Genomic DNA, 10,166 nt, shown 5'->3' with positions numbered 1-10,166 from the left:
ACAAGAAATTTGTCTTTTATGGGACGAAAAATAGCAACACTTAACAAAAACGTCAAAATCAGATCAACAATAATGACGTTACCAAACAGCTAAAGCAAGTAAAATAAAAAAATGCACACGACTTTTATCTATATTTATAAAAGAGTAGTGGAATAATTGTAGAACTAACTGACGACTGGTCGGGGGAAACGGCTGCAACTAGAATCTTGAAATTTTGCACGAGGTCTGTCTTGGCGGGTGATAAGGTTGGGTTTTTTGATAAGGCTTGATTTTTGGAAATTGGAATAGAAGTGCAAGATAGATGTATGGGTTTTGAACTGTAAGGTTACGAAAAGCTCTAAAATTGTACCATTTTGTATTATGTTAACGGATAGAGTTAATAACTTGAAATTCGGATGAGAATTGATGGTTGAAAATAAGGTTGACATATGAAGGCGGTTTTGTAAAATGTATACTACAGGGTGAGATGATAAAACTGCAACCAACAGACTGATGTCATTTCTAAGCCACAGCTCATTATATTGTTTACAAGCGTGATGGTGTGATTTCTGGCTCGTGAGCTGAACATATCGCAATATTCCATTCGGCAAATATTGAAAAATGAGCTCGGGGTAAAGCCATAAAAATTCCAAAAAGTACAAGAACTTACACCGCAAAAGAAAGAAAATGGACTCAAAAGAGATAAAGAGTTGCTTCGCTTGGCCGAAAGTGGTTAAGTGCCGAATTTGGTTTTCTCCGCTGAGAAAACATTCGTTGTCCAGCAGTTTGTAAACAAACAAAATTATAGTGTTTACTTGCCAAAGAGGTCAGCTGAAAATGTGCATCCATCTTTTTTTTGATAGAAATTGTACATTGTTAAAGTGCAAAGCGCTAAATATTTTTGTCAAGAAAACGAATGCAACAGATTTTTAAATCTACACACAATTTATTTGCTAATCTCTTTAATACTCAAACTATTTTACATAATTTACATATTTTTGCTCAAAAAAATTTGACATTTCAAACAAACATCTGACACTTAAGCTTGTTTTATGAAATATGGCAAAGTATCCAATGGGGCTGGATAATCCATTATCCATATGGGACCAGTGTGAACAGTATCGGAATTACCATCCTTCCATGTACCCTTGGGTAGATAAATGTCACGTTTGGTTTCATTCTCTCTGATAATGGGAGCTGCAATGATGCTATCGCCCAAGAGGAATTCTAGAAACAAAAAATAATTATTACCGTTTTCCATTGAAATACCCAAACGATGACTTACGATCACAGATTCCCTGGGCAGTTTTATCCTCGGGATCCACCCACCATAGAGGTGGGTTAACCGGTTCTCCGGTGCTGGCAGCCAGTTTAAAACGATCCATTATCTGCGGTGTATAGTCCGCATGCAATTTGGTAAATTTCTTACTAATCTCAATGGTCTCCTCGTCGAATGTCCAGGGCACAAAAGAGAACTGCAGACTTGGCATAAAAACATTGGCCTGAAGCCATCTAATAAATAGCTCCTTGGTTGGTGGTTTATTGTTATAACCATTTCCACCAATCATATCGGGCAAAACAAACGGGTAACCATTCATGTTCAATTGCAACAGAGTTGTAATCAAAGTTAGCAGACCATTATTCCAACTCCATTCGGAATCTTTGTCGATCATACGAACAAAAATGGCCATATCTTGAGTACCTTGGCCGGAACGCACTTCAACCATGGGACCAAAGGAGCCCACAGTGCGTACATATTGTTCGGTAATTTGATGTGGCGACATATGTTCGTCGCCGCTAAGCACAGGATCACTGGGTACCCAACTTGTCTCACCCGCATCAAATTTAAAGCTGTCAATGCCATCTTCGGTTTGTAGGCGTTGCAAGCGTTTTTTAAACCATTCCTGGACCTCGGTTTTGGTAAAGTCAACGTAGGCGGCTTCACCGGTTTTGCTGTTCCACCATTGGGTATCTGGGTTTCCCTTGTGATCTAGAACTAAATATCTGAAAAGGGATAAGATCAGTTAAATTACGTTTACACACACTTAATGTAAGAACACATAAAACGCTTTTTTGACGCTTTTCGTATGTCATGCTAAATACCAACAAAACACTGTGTCATATGTGAACATATCATAAATTTTCTCCCATTGAACATACCCCTTGTTAAGAGCATCACTATAGGTGGGTTCACAGTTCTTGTTAATGAAGGGATGTATCCACAGTGTAACACGGAATCCTTTGGCCTTTAAATCATCTGTCAACTGTTTAATATTTGGAAACTTCGATTTTCGGAATGTCAGTGCACCATAACAATCCTCCCAGTCATCATCGATTTCCAGCTGGCTATTTTCAAAGCCATATTTCAAAATTGCATCGCCAAAATCTCGTACAATTTGATCATTTATATCTGCCTTGTACAATGCCCATGTCGACCATATGGGATATTTGACCATTCGCTCGTCCGGATAGCTCGTAGGATGTCCCAGCAACGTTTCCACAGCATGCATATGCGCCGTTTTGGCATTATCCGCCACACCGATGTGATAAACAAAACTACGACCTGTGGCCCGGCTGTTATATGGCAAACTGTTGCGAGCCGATAAACACAATTTGTTCTCATAGCCTGGAGCATTTTGATTTATAAACAATGGCGTTTCGGTTTCAACAAAAATGAAAACACCATTTGAATTTAGCCAATAACGTTCGGCTACGCCAGCATTATGATCTTCCTTCGTGACATAGGAATAATTTTCAAAAGTTAAACGTTCCACGGGATAATATTGATAACGATCTTCGGGTCCGCCGTACCAATGTGTTGATGCCATATCTAAATCGAAACAATCTTTTGGTTCGCCATTATTGGGCAAATTTTCGCGAATTACTCGAATGTGGGTTACTGTGCTATCCGATGTAACCAATTCGAATTCAATAGTTTCCTTGCCATCACTTATCTGTATTGTCCCCTTGGATGTCATAATCAAATCATTGTTGGTGTTGAAGTTGTCAAAGGTGACAGTATGTAAAATGTTGGAACCTAAATGAAAAAAAGAAGAGAAAGGTGTGGTTTTAATGAAGTGTACATTTATAGTGATTGTTTGTGGGCATATAATGTAACCTCTTACTTTGATTATGGATTTAAGTCATGGCAAAACAATAGAGGCAGCCTCATTTGCTAAATAAAATATGGCAACCCTTTTTCCACGAACTTGGCATTATTGAAAAAAAAACCTATTCTTACACCTAAAATATTTACGTATGGCGAGCGGCAAATTTTTCAAAAAAGTGAATAATCTATTATTTTCGGTGTTTTCTTGGCACGAAAGAACATTTATATGTTCCATAACTCAGAAAGAAGAATTTAACCTATTATTTCTTGGGCATATAAAAAATATTGCAGAATAAATTAACTGTGATTTCAGTATTTCAATGCCAGTATGTCAAATATGATAGACGACCATGGTTAAAGAATTCAGGTAGTCGCATTGACACAGCTGCTGGAACAATGAACTGTCAAACCAATTTTGGAATTGAAAATTTTGAATGAAAAATTATTCAAATTATTTATAATTGTTGGAAAACGTATATCATAACAACCTCCAATTGGCGTCGTATGACATACAAATTGGTTCGATTATTTACCTCATTATTAAGACTTTTTTCAATCACAAGAAATGCTAACAAGAATTTGACATTGCGAACAAAAGAAAAAAGAACAGTATATACCATGGTAGAATTATATAGGTAACCTCGTGTAATCATATTATTCTTTCTAAATAAATACCGATATCTCATTGTCAAATTGAATATTCATAAATCCATTGTATGAAAAAAGATCAGTATACACCAAGGTAGAGTTATATCGGTAACCTCGTGTAATCATATTTTTCTATTGTTTCTAAATAAATACCGATATCTCATTGTCAAATTGAATATTCATAAATCAGACGGAAACTTGTTTTCTATGCAGCTAATTTTGAAAAGGTAAATCACAGAAAAATTCAGAGGAGGACATTATTCTTTTGTGGAACATATGGTTGCATGGGGTTACCTTCTTTCTTCTACCGAGGGATATACAAACGAATAAAGCTGCTGTCAGACGATAAAGGTGAGAATACATAAAACGCTTTTTTGACTGGCTTAGGTCATGGGCTAGCTTCTTAAAGGAACAAAGGAGCCTATGGTCAAAATCGAACTAAATCAACCTTAAACTCCTTTGTTCCTCTACGAAGAAGCCAGCCAAATATGCGCTTAAGTAATCCCACCCTAATACCCAGTTGATATAATCTAATAATTATTTAGTGAAATTCGACACACAAATGGTGCGAAAACATTCATTGTATTTTCAATTAAAATTTGCATGCTTGATGCCCTTATCTTGATTTAATTATATCAACTGCAAAATGTTTAACAAAAAAAAAAAATACAATACAATACAATAGAAATATTAATTGTTATCAGCAATTATATTATTGTTGACATATGTTTTTTATTTGTAGCCACACTTAAGAGAGAAGTGTGGTCAATATTATGGAACATCGATTAAACAACAAGTTAAGTTTAGGTGGGTTTTATCACACAATGACTTTTGACTGGCTTCTTCGTAGAGGAACAAAGGAGTTGTAGGTTGACTTAGTTCGATTTTGACCCTACGCTCCTTTGTTGTTTTCTGAGGAAGCCCACCGATGATTTAAACCAGTCAAAAAGCGTTTTATGTATAAGTAGATCCATCATCGCTGGAAAACATTGATATGTCAAAAAATTTTATTTTTTTTTTCAAATTTGTGTAGTTTTTCATATATTTTCTTATACGACGTCAATCGGAGGTTATCATGATATGCCTTTTTTCAACTATTTTGAATAATTTTTCTTTCAAAATTTTCTATTCCAAAATTGGTTTGACAGTTTATATTCCCAGCATCTGCGTCAATGCGACTGTCTGTATTCTTCTACCATGATTTTGCATATGTATACGTAAACAAACATCAGCTGAGCGGCAGTAATGTCCTCCTAAGGGTGTATCCTTGGTAGAAGAATACCGATAGTTGCATCAACGCTTGGGAACATTGATATGTCAAAATATTAAAAAAACGTTTTGTCAAAAGTAAGTAGATTTGTATATGTTTTCCTATACGACACAAATAGGAGGTTTTCTGATATGCATTTTTCCATAATTTTTACAAATTTTAATAAATTTTCGTTCAAAACTCGTTTGACAGTTCATTGTCCCAGCGGTTGCGGCCTGTATTATTCTACCATGATGCGTACGTAAATAAACATCAGCTGAGCGACAGTTATGTCCGCCTAAGGGTGTATTTAAAGACACAAGGTTAACCCACTAGATCTATTAAGCCATGTAGGTTAATCTTCAATAGTATAAATGCACAATAACCTTCAATGCCATAAGCTCACTTTATGGAAAAGATATTACGATTTGTTTTTACGAACACGTTTGAAAAATTATCCCGTTCACATTGTGCTGTCACGTGGTAGAAGAATACAGGTTCATTTATTTTTTTTAATTTTTTAATGTTTCTTCAAAAAAAGTAGATTTGTACATATTTTTCTATACGACACCAATCGAAGGTTGTTATGATATGCCTTTTTTTAAACAATTTTTACAAATTTGAATAATTTTTCATTTCAAAAATTTACTTCCAAAATTGGTTTGACAGTTCAGTGTCCTAGCAGCTGTGTCGATGCGACTACCTGTATTCTTCTATCATGGATATATCAAATAAATCTTCATAAAGAATGTTAAAGCGGTAATAAAACTCTTATGTAAACATGCTATTACACAAATTACGAAATAAAATAATGCCAATTAGATTTCAACATGCGTCCTGCTTTCACTGCCCATTCATCAAAACACTTTATTATCCTTGAAAAATATTTCACCTTTTACTAATTCATATTGTAACTTTCCGGATCTTTTCAATTTCACCGATATATCCGTATTGGCAAATTTATTCGACTCCTCGACTCGTTTACATCCCGACGAACTTTGAAAGGATACAGCCAAAAGCAAAAGCACTACGAATTTTGTTAACTTTAACATTTTATTGCATTTCCGTAATTTGAGTCCCGTTCGAAATATCACTCCGTTGTTTATTACACTGCAACGAACTGTGGTGTTGATTTGTGAAAATATGGCGCCTTTTATTAAACTTTTCATCTACTCGACACTTAAGTATTTTCCGCTTGTCATATCTCTTCAAGTGTTTACCTAGGGGTGCATGCATGATTTTCGGTTGATACGTGATTTGTTCATTGTTGTTTTTAGTAAATCCATTGGAAAACAATACCTCAACACGGCTTGTTCGAGAGCAACCTATCGATTGCACTTGACTTGGTTGGTAAATGAACGGAACACATATCTCACAATTAAATAATTGTTATTCTCAAATGATTGGGAGAAAGGTTTCGATGTATTGGTCAATCGCCAGAAATTGTAAACAATGTTATTTGCAACAATTATCTTCGGATTTAACAAATTTCAAAGAAGATGCAGCTGGTTTTGTTGAGGTTGTCCCAAGAAAAAAAATGTGATGTTAATTTATATTCGAATAATCCCAGCGTATAGCGTATTAACCATGGTAGAAGAATATAGGTAGACGCCTCGACACATCTGCTGGGACAATGAACTGTCAAACCACTTTTGGAATTGAAAATGTCGAATGAAACATTACTTAAATTTGTAAACATTTTTGAAAAACGCGAATTATATAGCCTACTGACGTAGTATAAGAAAATATAAAAATCTAGTTATATTTGAAAAAAACATTTAAATTTTTTTTGACATATTAATGCTCCGTGTATTTTTCTGCCATGGTATTAACGTCGCCTAAACTCATGTTTACATATACAAAATTGAGTGTATTTCAACTGTCAATTCCAAAAACGATTGAATATTTTTTAAAAAATAAAAGCACAGGACAAACGAACGAAAAAATAGGGGAAATGAAAGAAGAATGGTAAAATGAAGAAGGTAGTCATCAATAAGCTCTCCCATCTCTGCATTTTCTGTAAATTATCTTGTCAAATGTCAGTGCATAAAAATAGGTTTCCATCTCTGATTTGTGTATTTACAATGGATTTAAAAATATATATTTTGACAATGAAATGTTGAAATGAAATGTTAAACTCAAGTTAAACAGGTTATTTTTCAAGATACTAAAGGTGAAAGTGTGGTTAAAACACAATTTATTATAAAAAATATTAATAATTATTTATTTTAATAAAAACCAACTTCGTTAGTTGAAAATATTTTAAAGAATGAAAAAATGTGTATTACATGAATTCAAAATATGTATAAACCAAAACCTAAGGCTACATAGTTTCAATTAAAAAGCAAAGTTAAATGTTCAAAGTAAATATGGGAAAACCCCTACAACACTCCCCCCTGAATTTAAACTAAATTTAGCAAACCAATTATATATCATATTCAGTATATACTGCTTTAAGTCGGTTTATGGAAACGTTTTGCAATTTGTCGTTTATCTTAACTTGGAAATATTTCGGGGTTCGTTTGCAGATTTCATATGGGCCGGTGTATTTCTGTCCTAAAGATTTTGTTTTTGCATCAACTCGAATCCAAACATGAGTGCATGTTAAGAGGTTCTTGCTAATAAAAGGTTTGTTGTTCGAATGCATTGATGTTGGTGTTGGCTGCAAATCACACATGGATTTCCGAAGAGTGGTTACTAGGGAACTAGGATCTTCAAATTTCGGAACTGTGAAGAAATCTCCTGGTATTTTGAGGGATTGACCATAGACCAATTCTGCAACCGATGCTTTTAAATCTTCTTTGTAACTAGCACGTATTCCGAGTAGTACTGGATAAAGTGAAACTGTCCATTGATTGTTTTCAGAGCATCGTAGACCCGCCTTTAATGTCCTGTGGAATCTCTCCAGCAACCCGTTACTTTGTGGGTGATAAGATGTTGAAAAACGATGTTGTATACCGAGTGATGTTGTTAATTGTTTCATAAGACTAGATAAAAATTGGCTTCCTCTATCTGAAATTAAAGCATTCGGACAACCAAATCTACATATCCATCCGTTCCAAAATGTTTTGCAAATTGTTTCCGCCCTAATATCAGGGATCGGAAATGCTTCTGGCCATCGAGTAAAACGATCCATACACGTTAACAAGTATGTATTACCCTCAGATTGTGGTAATGGTCCAACTATGTCTATGTGTACCTCTGAAAAACGGCTGCTTTCAATTGGAATATTCATAGTTGGACTCGAAGTATGTCTGTCAATTTTATTGCGTTGACATGGTAAACAGCTTCGAACCATATTGCCAACATCCTTATTCATGGATGGCCAAAAAAATCGTTGCGATATCATCTTTCTCGTTGTCCGAATACCACCATGAGATAAATTATGTACTGCATTGAAGACATCTTTTCTAAAAGTAGATGGAATATAAGGTCGTATAGTTCCTTGAGAAACATCACAATATATTTGATAATTCCCCAATGGAAAATTTAGCAACTTAATTGAATAAGGTCCATCCTTATTAATTAATTCCTTAATTTCTATGTCTTGCTGCTGTTGTTGACACAATTTGCTATAATCTATTCCTTTCGTACTGATTTCTTCTATTCTTGAAAGAGAATCAGCTACTATATTCTCTTTTCCAGCGATGTGGTTAATATCAGTGGAAAACTGCGCTATATAATCCAGATGACGGCATTGCCGAGGTGAGGCCTTGTCCAAATTTTGATGGAATGCGTAAATGAGAGGCTTATGATCCGTGAATATTTTAAATGGCCTTCCCTCAAGTAAATGTCGAAAGTACTTGATAGCGGAATATATGGCTAATAATTCTCGATCATAAGTACTATACTTCTTCTGAGCGTCATTTAGTTTTTTAGAGAAAAATCCCAATGGTTGCCATGAACCGTTTACATTTTGTTCAAGCACAGCACCCATTCCAAAAGAACTCGCATCGACTTTAAGGCCTATTGTTGCGTTCGGCAAAGGAAAAGACAAAGTAGTTGCATCGGCTAACTCCTGTTTACATTTAATGAAGGCTTCCCGGGTTTCGTTAGTCCATGGAACTGGACGCATATCCTTCTTTTTTGCACCGATCAATAAACTATTCAGAGGCGCCTGTGTTTCGGCTCCTTTTGGTAAAAACTTCCGATAAAAATTGATTAGTGCCAAAAATTGACGAAGTGAATGGATTGTTGATGGTTGATTGTAACTCAGAACTGCTTCAACCTTTTTCTTCATTGGACTGACGCCTTTATATGATATTGTATGGCCTAAAAAATCAATTTCGTTCACACCAAGTTCACACTTACCGGCATTTATAATAATGCCGTACTTCTTAAAACGTTCCAATAGCTGCTTGATATGTTCCAAATGTTCTTCTTCAGATTTGGAGAAAACTAGCACATCATCCAGATATACTACGACGAAATCAAGGCCTCTAACAACTTCATCCATAAAACGCTGAAAAGTCTGCGCCGCGTTACATAACCCGAATGGCATTCTTAAGAATTCGAACAGACCAAACGGAGTTATGACAGCAGTTTTTGGAATGTCCGCTTGATTTACTGGTATCTGGTAATAAGCTTTCAGCAAGTCAAATTTTGAAAATACAGTGGAACCAGATAATAACATGGAAAAATCGTTAAGGTATGGTATAGGGTAACTATCTGGGACAGTTATTTTGTTCAGTGCCCTATAGTCCCCACAAGGACGCCAAGAACCATCCGATTTGCGGACCATATGTAATGGATTGGACCAATTACTATTACTGGGACGAATAATACCTTTTTCCATAAGATACTGAAACTCAACCTTTGCAGCAGCTAATTTCTCAGGATCTAATCTTCGGGGCCTTGCCTTAACTGGGTTTCCGTTAGTAGTAATTTGATGTAACACTTGGTGTTGGACATCTATTTTGTTAAGGTTATGCGAAAGTAATTCAGGATATTGTTTTACAATTTCGTGATATTTGCTTTCATCTGTAACCATTTTTATTTGAATATTAGAGCAACCCAAGCTTGATAGTGGTGAATTCAAAAAAGTGTTCCCATCGACTAAGCATTTTCTTTGAAGATCTGGCAATAAATGAAAGAATTTTAAAAAATCGGCACCAATGATTGGTTTGGGTACATCGGCCAAAATGAATACCCATTTAAATTCTCTTCTTAAACCCAAATCGA

The 10,166-nt window shown here is 35.3% G+C and overlaps 1 protein-coding gene across 1 annotated transcript; it reads right to left on the bottom strand.

Moving 5' to 3' along the window:
* Positions 1–957: 957 nt before the first annotated feature.
* LOC101888576 (myogenesis-regulating glycosidase) lies at positions 958–6,114 on the bottom strand. Its single transcript, XM_005178233.4, has 4 exons — positions 5,878–6,114; positions 2,140–3,016; positions 1,265–1,983; positions 958–1,206 (listed from the first exon to the last, which is right to left on the bottom strand). The coding sequence occupies exons 1-4, from the start codon at positions 6,035–6,037 to the stop codon at positions 1,019–1,021; spliced, it is 1,944 nt and encodes a 647-aa protein (XP_005178290.2). The 5' UTR covers positions 6,038–6,114; the 3' UTR covers positions 958–1,018.
* Between the last annotated feature and the right edge of the window lie 4,052 nt (positions 6,115–10,166).

Source organism: Musca domestica, unplaced genomic scaffold (assembly GCF_030504385.1).
Source record: "Musca domestica strain aabys unplaced genomic scaffold, Musca_domestica.polishedcontigs.V.1.1 12, whole genome shotgun sequence".
Taxonomy (NCBI): Eukaryota; Metazoa; Arthropoda; class Insecta; order Diptera; family Muscidae; genus Musca; species Musca domestica.
Note: the sequence above shows the minus strand (reverse complement) of the source record. Positions and strands in the feature narration are given on the sequence as shown.

What these genes read in the sequence shown, in the direction of transcription:
- LOC101888576 (XM_005178233.4), bottom strand. Translation starts at nt 6,037, where the DNA reads ATGTTAAAGTTAACAAAATTCGTAGTGCTTTTGCTTTTGGCTGTATCC. An exon ending in ACAATATGAATTAGTAAAAG is followed by an intron (nt 3,017 to 5,877) that starts GTGAAATATTTT and finishes TTTTTCATTTAG; the next exon opens with GTTCCAACATTTTACATACT. An exon ending in AGTGATGCTCTTAACAAGGG is followed by an intron (nt 1,984 to 2,139) that starts GTATGTTCAATG and finishes ATCCCTTTTCAG; the next exon opens with ATATTTAGTTCTAGATCACA.